The 19,169-nt window shown below is 48.7% G+C and overlaps 1 protein-coding gene across 4 annotated transcripts in view; it reads left to right on the forward strand.

The window, feature by feature from the left end:
- Window positions 1-18,758, forward strand: part of Rhex (regulator of hemoglobinization and erythroid cell expansion) — a 19,036-nt gene extending 278 nt beyond the window's left edge. Inside the window, exons 2-7 of one of the 4 annotated variants that reach the window (XM_010613086.2) lie at window positions 2,984-3,134; window positions 14,540-14,668; window positions 14,817-14,917; window positions 15,940-16,083; window positions 17,436-17,506; window positions 17,986-18,758. In XM_010613086.2, the coding sequence (XP_010611388.1) occupies window positions 14,658-14,668; window positions 14,817-14,917; window positions 15,940-16,083; window positions 17,436-17,506; window positions 17,986-18,186 (528 nt within the window). In that variant the 5' untranslated portion in view covers window positions 2,984-3,134; window positions 14,540-14,657 and the 3' untranslated portion in view covers window positions 18,187-18,758. The remainder of the gene's footprint in view (window positions 1-2,983; window positions 3,135-14,539; window positions 14,669-14,816; window positions 14,918-15,939; window positions 16,084-17,435; window positions 17,507-17,985) is intronic. The other 3 variants (XM_010613087.2, XM_033761996.1, XM_033761997.1) reach the window with 3 other exon arrangements.
- The last annotated feature ends 411 nt before the right edge of the window (window positions 18,759-19,169 follow it).

Genomic DNA, 19,169 nt, shown 5'->3' on the forward strand with positions numbered 1-19,169 from the left:
GTGTGTGTGTGTGTGTGTGTGTGTGTGTGTGTGTGTGTGTGTGGTTCAGTCTGGACCTGCTAGGCTGCTGCAATCTGCGTCATGTTGAGTGTGGGAGAGCAATTAGCTGGGGGGTTCAGGAGGCAGAGAAGTGGCGCTTAGAACAGATGGCTTTTGAAACAATGCTGCTGCTGGTGATACACGATCCGAATTTGAGTCCTGCTTCTGCTGCATGCTACCACTCCGTGTCCGTGCGCAGATTAACCTACTCAATCTCCATTTCCTTTATTTGAAAACTGTTGTCTATAGCATCTTTCTCGAGTCCTTGTTGCCATCATTAAATGAGCACACGCAAAGCAGCTGGTACAGAGGCTGGTGCTCAATAATCAGTAACACATTTGATCACTAATGGTGAACAGATGTGCAGAGATAACACTGCATAACTACCCAAAGTGGTAACGCGTCATCATCTGGTCACAGGGAGACAGATCCACTCTGATGCTTCTGGGGCCTCCGTGTAAAACGGGCTTTCTGAAAGCAGAAGGTCAGAGTGTCGCAAGAGAGAGGCAGCTCCCCTTCACTGAGACATCTGTTCCGGGAACCGAGTGTTTACCTCGGGAGGGGACCAGCCCAAGTCAGGGGGCGCCCACTGTCCACAGGGCCGGCACCAGTTCAGGGTGGCGCAGCCAGGCGAGACGTCAGGCGGCTGCTAAAAACACTTGAAAACTCTCTGGGTGTGGAGAGACCCAAATTCACCCTGGCAGAGCAGGAACGGGTTAAACAGGCGAAGCAGCAGCCTGCCAGGGAGTGGGCCCGCTCAGGCCCCTGGTTTCACCTGAAGTGCACAGCAAGCCCTGGAAAGTGCAGACTCCTTCATTCATTCATTCTGGGGTGCACAGGGGGGGCGCCCAGTCCAGTCCTGTACCACCGAGCACGCCCCCAGGTTCCACCAGAAAACGCTGAGCAGAAAGTGACAGCACCCGAAAATTGGGGACCCAAAAAGCTTATTCTTTATAACAACTTGGGAAACTGCTTCTTAAAGTACAAGTGGACTGACAGGAGCATGACGCTAATGTGGGTTGGGGTGACCGAACGGTGAGAAAGGTTTTTTCCTCCCTTTCCAAAAAGTCCCTAATCCTGTCGACACATCACTCTTCACCTAAAAATCAAAGAGAACAATGAAGGTCCTGCGAAGAGCAGCTGTGTTCTCCCACCAGCTTCGTTTTACAAAGGGGAGGCTCGGGAGGGAGGCTCGGGAGGGAGGCTCGGGAGGGAGGCTCGGGAGGGAGGCCCGGGAGGGAGGGAGGCCAGTCTGTGAAACACACGAGGACATGGAGCGGAGGTGGGGGAGGAGGTGAGTGTGCTATCTTCCCCTCCATCTGAGTCCCCTTCCCCAGCAGGTGATAAACTATCACAAATAGCTTCCTGTTGCTGTCTCCACGCAGGCGAAGTTATAGCTTCATTTATCACTGTTCTGATCTCCCCTTGCATCTACCCTTGGGGCTGAAGTCTGTGAGCCCAAAGCAAAGGGGACCCAGCGCAGGGCTTGGCAGAGAGAGCCCTGGACCCAGACTTCGGCGAGGAGCCCAGTGCGATCCACTCCTTGGCTGGTGTTTGTGTGCAGCCCGGTGTGTGAGCACGGGTCACGGGCAGGCACTGCTGATCCACGCACACATGTGCACTGAGTGCCTATTAGCTGTGGACAGCATGGGTGACAGGCACACAGAAAACACCCAGGTCCCCACAACTCTCACGCTGCTGTTTAAGGCAGGGTAAGGGATGACACAAAATCAGGGGATTTTAGAGCACAACATATGGTTTCATGTGCAGCTCTGCAGTAGCACATGTGCTTAGCATGTGCAAGGTCCTGGGTTCCATCCAGGCACCAACAAGTAAAATTCCTTATGATAATGCACAAGGGAAATGTAGTCCAGACAGGACAAGGGCCTCCGATCTGAGGGGACTTTCTGGGATGGCTTCTGCTGGCTTCTGACAAAGATGGTGGCTGTGCCCATAGCCTAGTAAATAAAGGCGCTGTCACTTAGCACACAGGCGGCATGCCCCCTCCAGGTCCCCAGTCAAACGAGGAGCTCTAAAAATCACACGTGTAGGAGCTGAAGTATATGGTGTTCAAAGACCCTACAGTGTGAGCCCTGAGCAGTGTCATGGCAGGTCCTGGTCCCACGGTGGTCACAGGAAGAGGAGAGCTGTGCGTCTGTTACACAGTCTGGGACGCTGCCCCTGGGTCACAGGAAGAGCAAGTCAGGAATTTTGGCTTTGCTTGCATAGGTTGACTGGAGCTCCAGGGAGAGCTCTCAGCTGAGTCTGGAGTGGGGGAAATCACCCCATGTTCTCGTGCATCCCTAAGGATAAAAGAGCCTCCCGGAGCACTGGGACTACAGGTGGCTCCAATCCACCCTATTAACACAGGCCCCGTGAGGGGGAGAAAACTGCAGCCACAGACCCAGCCCCGGGCTGCGATCATCGATGGGACTGAAAAGCCTGCACAGGATTGAGCCCAAGGAGTAGCTTTCCCATTTGAGGTTTTAGCTTGAGATTCCCGAAGAACCCAAACCAGCCTTCCTTCCCTGGCTGACCCTGCTGAATAAACTAGAAGCCACTTTCCATTCATCCATTTGAGGCTATGGAAAAATTATCCTCATCTGGCTCTTCATTGCATATGCTCAGCTACACCGTGTGTAGATTAAGAGGCAGCCCGGTCCCAGCGATCCTGGTGAGTAGCTGGAGATCTGCTCTTCCTTTCTACAGAGGAGTTCTCCAGTCCACCCACTGGAAGTGAACTCCCGTATCAAGACGGTGCCAGGGCTGGGACCTGAGCCTGGGCCCTGGACTCCTTCTCCTGTGCATTTGCTGTCTTTAAACACACGGATACTGAGGGGCTTCGGATCAGTCCCATCTGTACAAGCTGCTCGGGGGAGCAGGAGGCGGTGTTATCTGTCCCGGCCTGTTCCATTCGGCTGAGCAGATTACTATCTGACTCCAGAGCTGCCTGCACTGCACCGCCCTGCTGGAAATGATGAAACCTCAGTGACTTCAGCAGCAGAGGGGGTTCCCGCTGGGGCTGCGGGGTGATGCTTCCCTCAGGACCTCGCTGAAACACAGGCTGGACTCAGACCTTGCCCATGGCCCACAAGGTGAGTAGGTGGGATGCTTTAGTCCTGGCCCAGTAGCTGGGATTTTAAGCTAATTCAAAGCCTGTGTTTTGGTGGGCAGGGATGGGTAGGAGTTTCAGGCAGAGTTCTCCCTTTGTGTTGAGGTTTCAGGGTGTGCGGTTCAGTTTGCAGTGAGCTTGGAGGCAGCCTGAGTTTCAGCAGACTGGCTTTGCAGACTTAATCTTGTGTTCCTGAGATCTGAGGTCTGTCTGCTTTAGCAGCAGTGGCCCTCAGGGCTCCAGCTAGGAGCTGCATGGATTTTGCATCCTGAGAAACCTGCTTTCAAATTTCCACTCTGTGCCTCAGTTTCCTCATCTGTAAGATGGGTATGAGAACATCTACCTTACAGGATTGCTACCAGGATTCAGACACATGCACTTGGTGCCAGGACAGCCCACCGTCAGCAGTCGCTGTTACTCTTTAAGGCGATTGGAAACCAGATCCTGGAGAGAATCTCCCCATAGGAAGGTTTTCCTTAACATTTGTTCCAAACCACAAAAGGTGGAAGGGAGAAGACCCAGGAGTTTTAAATGTCATGCGGGAAAGTCAGAAAAGGAATCTTATCCAAGAGAAAAGCCATGCACCCATCAGGGAAATACTACCAGCACACAGGAACATTTGCCCCAGAAATGGAGCTGGCTGTGCCACACACTGTCCTGGGATCTTTGCTTACATGGACTCATTTGATCCTCACGCCTAAGGAAGTTGGGCAGTAAATGGCTTTTGTTCACTCTGGGGAAATTGAGGCTGCCAAGTGCTAAGTTACTCGACTGAGTCAGCAAGAAGGAACTCTTCAGAAGACACTAGCACAGAAGAGCATCCTGAAACCAGCCCTTTCTCCCTGTCTCCCAGCCCGGGAGGGGCTCAGATAGCACAGTGCTCTGCTCAGAGGCCTGGACCAAGGCTTGCCAACTGGCTGGGCCTGCTCCTTGTGCCCAGTGTGTGGGCCTCACGGAATGAGTGCTGGCGATTCCACCATGCGGGCCCTTGAGTAGGACTGGCTGCACAGCTGGAGGGACTCAGTGCAAAGTGAAAGTCTGGGCTCCTGAGTGTAAAGACTATTGAGAATGATGGCAAAGTGTTCAGATGGCCACAGGGCCCTTCTGAACACAGGGCCATGCCAGGCTGCAAACCCATGCAGCCAGCCCAGCCCTGCATCCAACAACGAGGCAGGGAAGGTGCTAGAACAGTGTGTGGTCTCGTGTAACCCTCTTGAAGGTTCTGTGAGGAGGACGTTTGCCTTCCTGATCCAAAGAGGGGCAAACTAAGACTCAGGGTGTTAAGCGGCTCTCCCAGGGTCAAGCAGTGTTTCTTAGGTAAGAACTGATCAAATTGAAATGGTTACGGAGTTATATGGAGCTTTCTCCTATACAAAGCATCCAAACAACTGTGTTAGGGGTTATATAAAATATGGACAAGACGTGTTCCCAGCTGCCAAAGAACTCACAAACTGGGCATGATCTGTAGAAGGTGCTTGCTTTCCCCGCAGTGAGTCGACTGATGTAGGAAATGGCTAATAACTCCTTGCTGTCTCCCACAAATCTCCAGGGTCACCGGGAACTAGCCCACTGAACCCATGCATTTTTTGTGTTCTTGCTGATTTAGTCTCACAGATAATTTGCATTCAGCTCAAGGAATTTCTGGCCAAAATGCTTTCCCCAAACTTACTGGTGAGAAATGCTGGGTGAGCTGCTTGTTTTTCTCCCAAAGAAACTGCATCAAGACAGAAGTTGCTTTTTCTGATTAGTTTAATTCTCACCCTTTATGTTTACTTGAGACCCATGGAACTCTAGAACAATAAAATGTCAGAACCAAGTCAATTCAGCTGCCTCATCCCGTTTTATAGTCAGGGAAGCTGAGGCTTGGCACCCAGCAGGTCTGGTCTATGAAGCTGTAGTCCTCATTTTGTTTTCAGATGTTTCCTCCCCACCTGGGTTAAGGCCCCTGAGGTGCTGGCCAGAGCCAGGGAGAATCCAGAAAAGATTTCTCTGACGCCCAGGGCAAAGGTGACTCCTAACCTCTGCCACCCGTTTCCCAGGTGGCGCCTGGCAGACCCCAGCCTTTCTGTCCTAGCTGAGTGCACACACTGGCAAGGACCGGGGTCTTCTCAGGAGCCCATAAGTCTGCACTGGGCCCCTCGCACCCTCCTCTTGGAGACGTGGCCCAGCTGCTGTTCGGCAGGGCTCCTGGGAATGAGTCTCTATGAGTCAGCGCTGGGCTGGGTCTGCCGCTCACCCCTCTGGGCACCCTGCTCTCTCCACTTGGCGCCCAACGACCCAGCCCCTCTGGATTTCTGTCCCTCATGAGGGACTAGAACCCATGGAGAACAGTAGTGTGCACCTCTGAAGCCAGTTATTGGGAGGTTTACGTAAGAGAATTCAGACAAAATGGTTTTCACAATTTGCATGCATAGAACACACAGTGGTTTAAAGAAAGAAAGAAAGAAAGAGGGCCATCGGTATTTCACAGATGTAAACAGCTGACAGGAAGGTCCAAGCGAAGTTCCAAATCCTGATGGCCGGGTCCTGCTCCTCGCTGCTTTCCTGCGCTTCCTGGGAGGAGGAAGTGGCTTTGCAGACCCCCCAGCTTCTCACGTTATCTCATCTACACAGGCGAAGTCTAAGCCCCACCTGCAGCCGCCAGTTCCCCTAAAGCTGCGCTCCTCCCCTGCCAGGGCAGGGCCCCCGCGCCGTCTCCCCTGTCGCCGGGTTCTGGGTTCTTCTTTGCCCGGGCTTCTCCTCTGCTTCCTAGCTCCGCACCTGTTCACGTCTCAGTCTTCCAAGAACAGCGTGAGTTCTGGAAGGCACAGGCGCACTCCTTTCTCAGGTCACCCGAGGGCTTCGCCCGCAACCGCGTGCGTGGGTTGAGATGGACATTCAAGGTGTTCTGTTAATGTGGGAAGATCAAATTTATGCGACGAACTAGGTGTCAGGCTAACCTACAGCAGGAAATCCAGGCTTGATTAAATGTCTGAACCTGCTTTGAGTATTGTTAATAACAACATATTGTATTGTTGAAAATTACTAAGAGTAAATTTTGTTTGTTTTTTAAGACAGGGTCTCACTACATAGTTCAGGCTGGCCTTGAAGTCACTGTATAGTCCAAACTGGCCTTGAATTCACAGATCCTCCTGCCTCAGCCTCCCAAGGGTGGGATTACAGGTGTGTACCACCATGCCAGGCAAGAGAGTAAATTTTGTGTTTTCACCATAAAAATTAAAGTATATGAAGTAATGCATCTATTAATTAGCTAGATGTAGCCATTCACACATATATTGTATATAAAATTTCAAAACTAGATGTGTATAAACATATATATATTTTGTCAATTAAAATATTAATTTAGGAGCTGGGGAATAACTCAAAGGAGATTTCCATGCACAAGGCCCTGTGTTCAATTCCCAGCACCCCCCCCAAATAAAAGCAAAACAAAAAACTCCCAAAATTCAATCCACACAAAAATTTTTCAATTAAGGAACAGTTTTTATTAATAGGAAAAAATACAAGCAAATTCTTGAAAAGTTTGAAAAATCACAGAAAGTATAGTGACTGAAATAAAACATAATCTACAACCCTAACAACCAGTTTTGTTAATACTTAGGCGTATTTTTTGCCACTTTTCCTCTATGAGCAAAATACATTTAAATAACATCCCCAATTTAATTTCCATAAATTTATATCTGTGAAGAATTCTGCATCTGAGAGACAAAATTGTTGCTAAAGAACTCTTCTGGATTTGGCAAACTGGTCAGGTGAATTAGGTAGTTTTTTCTGAACTAATGTGACTGCAAAATAAGTTTAGTGACCTAGAGTTTTCTCTTTGCAAAGTTTTGTTTTTTGTTTACTTTTGCAGAGATCTGAGCATAGTCAGGTGTCCTTACTAAATGTAAGGATGGTAACTTACTGCAGAAAGGAGTCCTCTACACTAATTCTTCCTCAGTGTAATTTTAAATTTGATGCTGTAAATCCAATTCATTTAATTTTAGTATTTTTAGATTCTCGTTTTTGAATTTTAGATTATTTGTTTTTAATCATTGACACTTCATAGAACTCTTTTGCAATAATAACTTTGGTCATGTTTTGTGTTGTTTATAAATTTTCTTTTTTTAGAGCCAGGGATTTAGCTCAGTGGTTCTGCCACCTGCCTCGCAAGCATAAGGACCTGAGTTCAATCCCCGGTACTAAAAAAAAGAAATCCCAATAAATTTTCTGTTTCTGTTTTTGTATTGTTTTGTTTTGTTTTTTTTTTTTTTTTTTTTTTTTTTATTTTTTTTTCTTTTTTTTTTTTTTTTTTTTTTTTGGTACCAGGGATTGAACTCAGGTCCTTGCGCTTGCAAGGCAGGCCACCAAACCGCTGAGCTAAATCCCTGGCCCTTGTTTTTGTTTTTTGAGACAGAATCTCACTACATAGTCCAGACTGGCCTCAAATTCATGGCAATCCTCTTGCCTCAGCCTCCTAAGTGCTGGGATTACAGGCGTGTGCTGCTCTTGGCCGCGTACAAATTTTCTGTTCCATACACCTTATCCATTTATCATTTACAAGTTTCTTACAATATACAAGCAGTGATTGAAAAAAACAGTGACTACATTTTTAAAAGTTATTACAGTAAAAGACACATTGCCATTAATCCTCCACCAAAAATATTTCCCCTCATTTCAAATACAACTATTTTGTCGTTCTCACCACTTTGTGAAGCAGTTCTGGGTTTCTCGTGTCTTTACAAGGTGTAATGAAAAATACAGTTAATGCTACACTGAGTGCCACCCAGTGGAAAGGCCGGCTCGTAAAAACATTGCAGTGTGTCCCCAGCCACCTTATTCACTGGATCTGTGCCGGACGATCTGTGACTCTTCCCCGAAGCCAAAATGACCAGGAAAGGTAGAGTTTGAAATGATTTAAGAGAGTGAGGCAGCGGTGACAGCACAGCTACAAACACTCACAAAAGAGGACGTCCAGAACTGCTCCACAAAGTGGCCAGGAGGTGGGGATAAGTGTGTTCTGAGTGAGGGAGGGTATTTGGAGGGGGATTGGTAGCAGTGTGCCTTTTATTGTAATAAATTTTGTTTTAGCTTAACACACGCCATATTTTCCTTATCACATCTCCTATGTTAAAAAAAGGTGTAAACTAAAATTTTGTTTTGCCAAGCTTGTTCTAGGTTTTTTTTTGTCTGATTACCTTTACATTTTGTTTATTTTAACATATTAAGCTCTAGTGTTTTTAGAGCCAATCTATTTTTTCACACATTCCTTTGCACATTAACTAGAAAGCTTTCTTTCATTTTGAAATTTAATAAATATTGTTAAGTATATAAATAGCCAGTTCCACTTTCTTGTCATTTTAATGGCTCAGTTTAAAAATACATACCTCCTAAATCCCTTTGGAATTTCTTTTGTTATCTAGTATCTGTGTCTAAATTGTTTTCTCTTTCCTTACGGGTAGCTGACCCATTCTCCTCTTTGCAACTTTTCTCAAATAATGTTTTCTCTTCTTCTACCTGACTTGTGACCACTTTCGGATACAAGTATTGTACACACTGGCATATTTTTAAGCCTACTCTATTTTTTTTTTTTTGAGGGGCTACTGGGGATCAAATCTACTCTGTTCTTTAAAAGCTCTAGTCAACAACTACCTCATCACAATTCCTTCCCAAACATCTTTTTGCTTCTTTATTCTTATTATCCCCTCCCAAAAAAATTTAGTAGACTCTTGAGTTTAAAAAAATCTCACTGTAAAAAAAAAAAAATCTCACTGTAAATTTTTTTTCTGGTACTGGAAATTGAACTCTGGTACTGGGACCTTGCACTTGCCAGGCAGGTGTGATGCCACTAAGCTAAATCCCCAGCCCCTGTAGTTTTGACTGGAATTATATTGAACCAATAAATTAAGTTTGAAAGTGACTTTTTAAAAGTGTCATAGCTTCACAGTTTGAAACATCCTACATCCTTTTTGACTATCAGTAAATTTTTGTTATTTTCATCAGAATAATTTTCATAGAGTCAAGACTATTTAGATATTTTTATTGTGGTGGTTGCTAATCTCATGCGATTTTCTCCCATTTTGTTTTCTGATCATTGCGAGTATAGTTGAAGAAGGGACTCAAATTTTAGACTATTTGTCACAGCCACGGGACTTATGGAACAGACTTTGGTTCCAGTACTTTCCCATAGAATTTTTAGTTATAAAATCACATAATTTTCAAGTAAAGATGGATTTGATTTTCCCTTGCCCAGAACTATATACTTTCATTCTTTAACATATTGCATCAGAGCTCAAGCTCTGCACCAGCCTGCCTGAGCACAAAGCCCCTTACCTCTCTTTGACATCCTGAGCGTGGAAGGCGACTTCTCTGTCTTTATTTTGTCCTCTGTTAGTGTACATAACGGTAGTCCCAAGCTCTCAGAGTCGTGAGCCTTAGATGAGTTGATATATAGAAAAGCAGGGCCAGGGATTTAGCTCAGTGGTGCTGCCGCCTGCCTCGCAAGGGCAAGGTCCTGAGTTTGATTCCTGGTATCGGAACTGCCACATAGTGCCTGCCACATAGAACATGTTTAATAAATATTCTGTTCCCTTCTAGTTATGATTAGAGGTTGGAGGAACCTCCAACTTCCAGGAATTAGAACTTCTCAGACTCGTTTCTTCAAGGTGTGGCATCACACAGCCTGTTTCTTGGACAGCTTCTGAAATATTTTGCCACGTAGTAAGATACTTACTGGTGCAAGATGGATATTCTTTATTACAGGAAGAAACCATTCTCACGCTTTTGTTCTATTAATTTCATCAGAAATGAGTGCTTGACTTTATCAAGTGCTTTTGTGCACTTTGCCTATATTATAGGACTCAAGAGGCAGGGGCCTGGGGCAGTCACGATGTGGGCTTTGGTCAGACAGTCTTTGGAACATGATTCTTCCTGCAGGGTCTGTCAGAGCTTCGATCCCTCACCTATGAAGGGTGCTCGTGTGCACTCCTGCAGAGTGAGAGGGACGAAGTGTGGGGAGAACGCCCAGGAGTGGCTTTCATTCCCGTCACAGTTGATTTTGTCCACATACCCAGGCTAATTTCTTCGTAAGTTTAAGTGAGATGAGCCCAGAGAGTTTCCCATGTTTTTCTGCTCCCTAACTTCATTTATGTTTTGTAAGAATTATTTACTCTTTAAAATTTTGAAATAATTCATTTGCAAAACCATTTGGAACAGATTTGGGGTGTGACAACTCTATTATGTTTTGTATTGGTTTTTTTTTTTTGGTACCAGGGATCGAACTAGGGGCCTTGCACTTGTGAGACAGGTGGCAGAACTGAGCTAAATACCTGGCCCAAATTTTAAAATAAGAATATCTATCATTTACTATGTACTTCGTACTACATTCCAAACGTGATAAGAATTATTTTACACACTTTATCATTCTCAGAAGCAAGTATCATTTCTATTTTCCTTATTTAATCCTGAATTGCTAAATTCGCCAGGCTGGGCTCAAACTTGGAACCCTCCTGCCTCAGCCTGCCAGGGTGTTGGGATTACCGGTTTGTACCACCATGCCAAATAGTTCCTATCGTGCATATAAGGAGACTGAAGCTTTGAGAAGTTAAATAGGATCATGCAAATATTCTTTACCAAGCTTCATTCTTATTGGTCTGATCTGGTTTGGGTGTTTTCTGTCCTTATGAAATCAGTTTCGCTAATTCATATATGCTAGGAAAATATTGCTTTTTATTGAGATTTCAGCAATCTTAGTAGTCTCACAATTTTTTACCTCTCCTGTTTCTGTGGCGAAATTCCCTGACTTATTTGCAATGCATGCTTTTCTTGGTCATTTAAAACTACATATTTAATCAGGGAGAAAAGCATCGTAAGGTGGAGGGTAGGAGAAGGTGACGATACCATGCAGTAGCGTGAAGATCGTTTTCTCCAGAAGTCTTCCGTTTCCACCTATTTTTGTTTTCCTTTTGCTTCTCCCCCACATCAACATTTAAAGAGGAAAACACTGTGGGGCTAGAAAGAGGCTTAGGAACACTGTTGCGCTTCCTAATTCACTTCTGCCTGTCCCCGGCCAGGTGGTTCGCAGATGGCAGAGCCAGAGGAGCCAGGCCCCACCAGACTGTTCTGGTTTTTTTCTGTTCTGCCAAGGTTAGCTTTAGAGACAATGCATTAATTTTAAAAGATTGATAGTCAGTGAAAGGGTTGTGATTCCTTTAATCCGTATGATTTTCATAGGATGTCTCTACTACGACCCCATTTTAAGCCATTCTTTGTAGAATTCAGCCAGCCAGACAAAACGAGGATCAGGCAGAAAGGGGACCTCTTCTTCTTCCACCTCTGACACTGGGCTGCACCACGGGGAGGGCCGTGAGAATAACATAATTACCTGACACGGGTCGCTTCCCACTTGTCTGGGGCACACACGTGCACGTGTGTGTGTGTGTGTGTGCGTGCATGCGTGTGTGTAAATGAGCAGAAGTTCCTGCCCACTGCCTCCTCAGCAGTTTGCAATTAGACCTCAAGAAACAACCTGCTCATGGCAGTTAGGGGGCACTTGCCACTTCAATAACGACATCTGTCATCATTTTCCCACCTCATCCTGTTCTGCATCTTATCTCCAAGCTATATTCAAAACAAATGTCCACATTTCCTGAAATAGAACAACCCATCTTTTGGGCCATGCAGAAATCGAGCCCAGGGCCTTGCACATGGCAAGCAAGAGTTTTACCCTGAGCTTCACCCTCAGGCTCCCCCGACAAGCTAACTTCTCGTAACTCTACCCTGCGCACCATCACGGTGGGAAGTTTTCAGAGTTGAGCCGTCCCTAACAATTATCAAGCCCTTCCCGTGTGCCTGGCATTGTGCACATCTACACATAGCATAAATCCCTGGGCCACCCAGGAACTCTGTGAGGCCAACATTGCCATTGAGGTGCTGTGAAGTTCCACGATTTACATCTAGAAGGGGACAGAACTGGGATCTGTATTTCGGTCTCCTAACTATTCCACTATGTACCGCTCTCGTTTGACATAACTGTTTTACGTCATTGGCCAGTAAAATGCTAGCGTCATACTAAAACGGTAGAAGGAAGTTTAGGGAATATAGCCAAAATAAGGTATTAGTTTTAAAATAGTGGGACATTTATTGCACACAGAGGTTTTCAAGAGGGAGAAAGCTCTCTCCTTCAAGGGGGCATTTAGAAACCTGGGGGTCGTTTGTGGTCGTCTCAGTTGTTAGGCTGACCCGTCACCTTGGGGGTTCCAGAATGCCCTACATCCCGTGGGTACATGACAGTGCTAGATGGCAAGGGCTTGTGGAGTTCCGTGTGTCAGACGCACTGAGAAACACGGGAAGAGTGGAGTGCAGTCTGCCCTCCCTGTCTGCAGGTTCTGTGATTGTGGATTCAAGCAACTGCAAATAGAAAACATTCAAATCACAAATAGTGTCTGTCCTGAAACATGTGCAGACTATTTTTGCCTTGTCATTTTTCCCCAAATAGCCTAATAGAACGACCACCTTCTTTCCCTAGAAATAAAACTTAGCTGGAAAATAATCAGCCTTGGAATCTAGAGATCAGAGAAGCCAGCCCGGTCAGCCTGCCCACCCTCACATGCCAAAGTAGATAGGACTCTGGGAGAGATGCTGCTGGGGCCGGGGGTGGGGATGGTCTGTGTCCACCTGAGTGGAACGCACAGGCAGACGAGTGTGGGTGCTCAGGGAAAAGTGTCCTGACTGACCACGTAGGACGCCGGTGGACGGAGTGGACGTGCTCTGCACCCAGCCTCCTGAGCAGGGAGATGGCTGGACACCAGAGGACAAACGTAACGTGTGCTAAAGGAGAGTCACCAAAAGGAAAAAAATCCCCACGCTTTCACTGAAAGCAACTTGGTCGTGCAAGGCCGCGACCCATCCTGATGGCCGATGCTGGCAGGAGCTGAGAGGCTCTCTGTGTGCTCCAAAATCATGCCTGAAGAGACTTTACTGACCTTGACAGACAGCAAGAGGTTCATATTGGTTAACACAGGTCTCGCTTTAACTTGGTCTTAAACACCCAGCAGAAAAGAATAACCAAAAGAGGCAGTCAATGAACAGGCACTTGTGATAGAGAGACTTTTGAGGTCCGCCCTCCACCTCCCTACAAGGGGCCAGATCTTCAAGTGGTTAACCAGATAACCCGGTCTCAAAAAAGGCCACAACACCTATGTATAACCACCCCCCACTACCTCCCTGTAAGTATCTCAGACTGTTTATGTGTATGTCCCTTTACCCCGCTACTCCAATTCCCATCCCCGTAGATTTTGGCCTGTCTGTCTCAAATACTGGCAATTTATCCACAGTTCTTGGACCCTTCGCTACGGGTCTCCCGTCCCCCACACAAACCGCTAACCTGACCTGCACGGGGCAAAATGGCAACATCACTTGCCTTGCTTGCCCCCTCTTCATCTCAGAAGAGCGCCCCGTCTGCCTGTCCAGCGGCCTGTGCTTCATACATGTAACCAAGAGGCATTCCGATGCCACAGTCAGTCTGACGTTTTCTGTTACATATCCTTCCTTGGCCCTCTCCTGACCATTTATGCAGAAGCCCAGAAGTCTAAACAAGTTCTCCCACAGACCACAATCAGGACAAGGGCAGCTCCCCAGATTCCAGTCCCCTTCTTAACGGGAGTGGGGGTCCTCACTGGGATGGCTACGGGGACAGCAGGCATCTCTACATCCACACATTTCTATCAGGCCCTGTCCGTAGAGAGTTTGGAAGACATGGATAAAATAGCCAGTCCTTAAATACAGCCCAAGATCAAATAAATTCTCTAGCAGCAGTTGTGCTACAAAATAGAAGGGCCCTTGACGTGCTGACAGTGGCCCGAGGGGGAACGTGCCAGGTGCCAGGTGAAGAATGCTGTGATTTTGTTAACCAGTCAGGGACTGTTAAAGCAAAGGTTAAAGAATTCCAGTAGCGCATTGAAGAGCGAAAGAGATGATGGAATTCTTGGGGAACAGACCAGAGCTATTCCTGGCTTCCCCAAAGAATGCCTCGGCTACTTCCCTTGTTGACCCACTGGCTTGTATATGTCTTTTAATCACGATAGGGCCCTGTCTGTTTCGCTGCTAAAAATTTCTTGCAGGAAAGCATGAGGGCATTTACCAACCAGTCACGGAACTCGTTGTGGCGGGATATCGGCCAGTGAAGCCGGGGGAAGAAGCCCCCACCTACCCCTGCCCCCACCAGACCCAGGTTTAGCTTCAACCTTCGCCCCTTTGTGAGCTTGAAGAAGAGACCTTGGAGACTGACCTTTTCGCTGCCTGTCTTACACCTCGGGATGGGAAATCTGGGGGGAGGAAAGCAGATGAGCCTTGAGCAGCCGAACGGGGGCCCAGAACCGTGAGTTCTTGTCCGTCACCGTCCCCCTGCAGGTGCCCGAGAGGACCCCACTGGCAGCCCTCTCTCTGGTTCCTCACAGACCTCTGCCTGCTGCTCCTGAAAGAGGCTGAACCCCGCTTCCACCGGCAGCTGCGCAGTCAGAGGCTCAGCATGTTGGCAAGGTGAGCGGCCCAGGGCTGTCCGGAGAGGCAGTGGGATCTGCCCTGAGACACACCCACGCCAGATGGGAGCCTCTGGCTGGGCGGGTGGGTTTGCAGGTGTATCAGTGCCTCTGCGCCGCTGGCTTGGACCCTTCTCCTCTCCCCACAGAGCAATGGAGCTCTGGCACGGCCTAGCCATCGCAGCAGTGTCCCTCCTCCTCCAGGCCTGCCTCCTCGCTGTGACTGGTTACCTGCTCAGCCGGCACATAGGTAACAGCCCGGCCCCTCCTGCTCCCCCTCAGAGCCACCCTCAGCCTGCAGTAGATGACACTCCTTTGGAGCCCTTGAGCGCCCCTTGAAAACTGATCTGAGGACCACTGGGCAGCTCAGCGGCCTCCCTCCCCTGTCACTGGGTGGTGGCCGCTCTAACGGTGGGGTTAAAGTTCCGATGTGGAGGCAGGGGCTCCTTCAGCCCGGCCCTGGTTCCTTTCCTTTCTCAGGCAGAAAGGCCTCTGGCAAAGAATGGCCTTGAGTTACAACAGAAGGAAATTCTGGGAGATTTGTTGAGCTTCCTGGGCTGATTCATGGTGCTGAAGCCCTGTCCTGGGAAAGCGTTCCAATTAGGAAAATGGTGCAGCTTTGGCTACGCTGAAGTCAAGGGAGTGGGCACCATGATGTTTTGAGTAAACATGCAGTAGAAGAAGCCCTTTCCATCCCTTTGTTCATCCACCTGTTCATTCATTCCTTTGACACATTTACTGAGCTCTCAGGCACCAGCCAGCCAGGCTACTTGACAAGAAACAAACCAGAGATTCCTGCCCCGTGGAACTTCTTCTACCCCACGGGACAAGCAAGTCAGGAAGTGTCACACACATATGTTAGGTTGTGAGTGCAAGGGAGGAAATACAAAGCCAAGAAGGCAGGCAGTCCCTGAGGCGCGGGAGCCTCCCTGCGAAGGCGGAGGCCGGAGCGAGCTGGGCACACACAGCAGCAGCAGCAGCAGCGCAATGAAGAGGCTCATAGCTGCAACCAGGAGCCCAAGGGGGCAGGAAGCAGGGGGCCGCCACAGAGGAGAGGGCATGAGGTCACAGGCGGGGGTGCTCAGAGGCTGGGTGAGGCTTTCTCAAGCGAGGACAGGAGGCACCACAAGGTTTGGAGCACAGCAGAGCTGAGATTTGGAAGGATGCCTTGGAAGCTGTGGCAGTGGAGGGCGGGCTCCACGGCCTTGGATTGTGGAGGGGCGTCCTAAGCAGCAGCTGTGACCACCTGCGATGTTGCCCTCTCTGCTGCAGCCAGGCAGAGTGAACAGATGCTCAAAGACGTCAGGCTGCAGGCCCAGGGCTCTCGCCCTGCCCACCAGCCCCTGCCAGCTGCCAAGGAGACCACGGAGACCTGGACGGAGAGAAGCACCCCGGCATCCGTACCCCGATACAAGGGTGAGTCAGCGGCGGGGCCTTGTGCTGAACCTACTGCGCCCTGTTGGGAGCCTCCCTGCGGCAGGGCAGACCTGCGCCATCCTTGCTGAGCAGATCTTGAGCCAGGGCACTCACGCCTCGGGAGTCCAGGCCTCACCAGCCTGCCTTCCCCAGAGGGCATCGTCCCGTACATGGGGAAGGCCCCTGGCTTTGTGGGATGCCCACGTGTGAATGACTGCAGGGGCTCGGAGACTCTGCTCTTCCATCCTCCAGCTAAGGGTGGAGCTAGGATTTCCACCACCCCTGCCTGCCCCAGCGTGGCTGCCGCTGGGCACCTGCATCTCGCTCATCTCAGCCGTCTGTTGATGGCTGGTTTCGGAGCTGGCTCCTCCACGGGGACCCTCCTCATGTCTGGGACCTGCTTGGGCACCTGGCCATTTGCATACATACGTGGCCTAGAGATGGTTCCATCTCTAATCCCTTTTGTAAGAAATACCATTCTTCTGGTTTTGTGCATAGACCGTGGGTCTTATTCCAGCCCTGCCCCTGAAGTGCTGGGGACCAAACCCAGGGCCTCCAGCATGCTAGGCATTCTCTCTACCGCTGAGCCACATCCTTAGCCTTGTTTTTTATCTCAAGGTTTGGGAGACCCAAGGGTCGCTATCGAAACTGTGGCTTGCAGTGGGTGCTTCCCCGCCCAAGGTGGCACTTTTTCCACTGGTTTATCTCTCGACTGACTGATTTGAGTTTGCTCCGTCCTGCTGATTTTATCTTTTTGGCTGCGATAAGGCCTGAGAGTCTGGTAACTGGCGAAGGCTGCTTGCAGGCCTCCGGTGTTTCTCAGTATGAGAAGGCACTGGCCTCCTTCTGACCCCCGGCCACAGAGCTTCGCCCAAGCCTGGCCACAATCAGAGACTGTTCAGCAAGCGGGGACCTCAGAAGTCACAGCTCAACACCCTTGCGTACAGAGGACACAAACCAGGGCACAAAGAGATGGGAGCTGCCTGCAGCCTGGAACCCGCGCCTGGGACATGCGGGGCCAGAGCGCTTGGCCCTGGGCCACTTTACCTCAGCTTGTTGCTGCTGGCTTCTCCTGGCGCACGTCCTCCCCGGCACTGGAAAGCCTGTTGTGCTTTGATTAGTTTTAGGCAGAGCTGGTGGAAGCAGCTGGACTCCCTGCCACATCCCTGCCCGACGTCAGAGGCCCTCTTGCCCGCCACCCTTTCTCTGCTCTGCTCTTTCTTCTTCCTCTCCTCAGGTATCTGTATCTGTCCTGCTTCCTCTGTGCTTTCATTCTCCCTTCCGCTGCCTCCACCCTCTCTTGACACCCTCTGGCTTGCTTTGGAAGAAAAACCACTTCCATCTCTCTCCAGGTGAGAGTGACACATCCTCGGACAGCTCGGACAGCTCGGATGGCAGGGACAGCTCACCTCCCACCTGCCAGGTAAGGACAATCACATGATCCCAGCCTCCATGTGCAGCCTGGGGCCCCTGCCGTGAAGCAGGGAACTCAAGCCACACCAAAGAAAGGAGAGCCTGGCCCAGCTTACAGCCTCCCCGGGAGGGCGTCGTGCCCCCCACATTCCCTTATCTGGGCGGCCCTGGACCTCCTAAGCAGAGCGGGCTGTTCAGACTGTGAAAGTGCAGACCCCCGTCATGAGGCCAAGTCTGCGCTGGATCCTGCCCCGAGTCTGCATCTTCCCTTCCCACCCACTAAATCCCACCCTCGCGTCCTGGAACCCCTTTCCTGCAGAAAGTGGGACACAGCCATTAGCAGCAGAGCCCTGGCCTTGCTCTCAGACACAGCCCCCGGGTTCCCCACCAAGCCTCAGCGAGCCTCTCCGAGCCAGAGCTCAGTCCTGGGGCCCCGCTCCTCCGAGCACGGCGAGCTCCTTGTCCCACACGCCTCTGCTTTCTCCCCAGGTCAGCAAGGGTGTGAATTACACGCAAGTGGTCTTCTCGACCCCTGGAGGTCTAAGCAGGGGATCTGCCCTGGACTATGAGAACATGAAGGACACCACAGACTATGTCAATGTCAACCCAAAAAGCCCCAAGCCTAATTCCTGGACTTTTTCAAACCCTGCCGTCTCTGAGCCGGTGGAGTACACTCAAGTGGTTATATGAATTCTAGGTTTTTTTTTTAAAAAAAATAAGGTACAATTCTCTATTGATTCTTGCATAATAATTCCTTTAAACTAAAAAAAATATGTATAGGGGAAAAAAAGGTCTGGGCCCCAACAAGAAGGCTCCAGACCAGATGTTAGGAAGAACTCGCAAGCAAGGTTTGAAAACCTTGGCAACTACAGGAGAGAAAAGGGGGAGGTCTTTATAAAAGTTTTAATCAGCGCCAGTGAAGTTCCCTTTGGTGATCTTAAGGTTAAATGACTTCTTTTTGAGTTCTTTAATTATTTGCAATAAATACTTTTCTTAACGTTTTTAAGTAGAGTTGCAGTACTGGTTCCTCTTCTCCTCTTGCCTAATCCTGCATGTTGGCCCTTTTATCAGTGATGAATTTTTGCTGAATAATCCTGCTTTGCCTTCAGAACTTCAGATAACTCACTTACAAAGCCTATCACCAATCTGTCTTTGAGGTGGTGATTTTTTTTTTTTTATAAACAAAAATGACAAAGAGAATCCTAGTCAGTATCAGCTGGCATCACAATCGGTTATTCCAAGGAAAATATTTCAAATTTTAATACAACCAAATTCAATATCCATTCCTGGGTTGTTGTTTTTTTTTTTGTTTTTTTTTTTAACCAATTGTGAATAAAAAGATCCTTCTTGACTTGATTAGGAATTGTTTATTCCAAATCAGCAGATAGCATATATTTAAGTATAAGATCCTAGACACGGTCCCGTTAAAACAGGAGTGAAGTATGACTGTACACAAGCCCGCTGTTGCCTTATTGTCCCACACTGCTCAAGTGCAGAAGTTCTTATCAGTGCATTAAACAGCAAGCCGGGCACAGTGGTGCATGCTTATAATCCCAGTCATGCAGAAAGCCGAGGTAGGAGGATCACTAGAATCCTAGAGTCTGAGACCAGCCCAGACAACAGTAGTGAGACCCATCTCAAAAACAAATAAAACTAAATAATCAAGAGCTGTC

Source organism: Fukomys damarensis, unplaced genomic scaffold (genome assembly GCF_012274545.1).
Source record: "Fukomys damarensis isolate Sample0158 unplaced genomic scaffold, DMR_v1.0_HiC HiC_scaffold_11, whole genome shotgun sequence".
Lineage (NCBI taxonomy): Eukaryota > Metazoa > Chordata > Mammalia > Rodentia > Bathyergidae > Fukomys > Fukomys damarensis.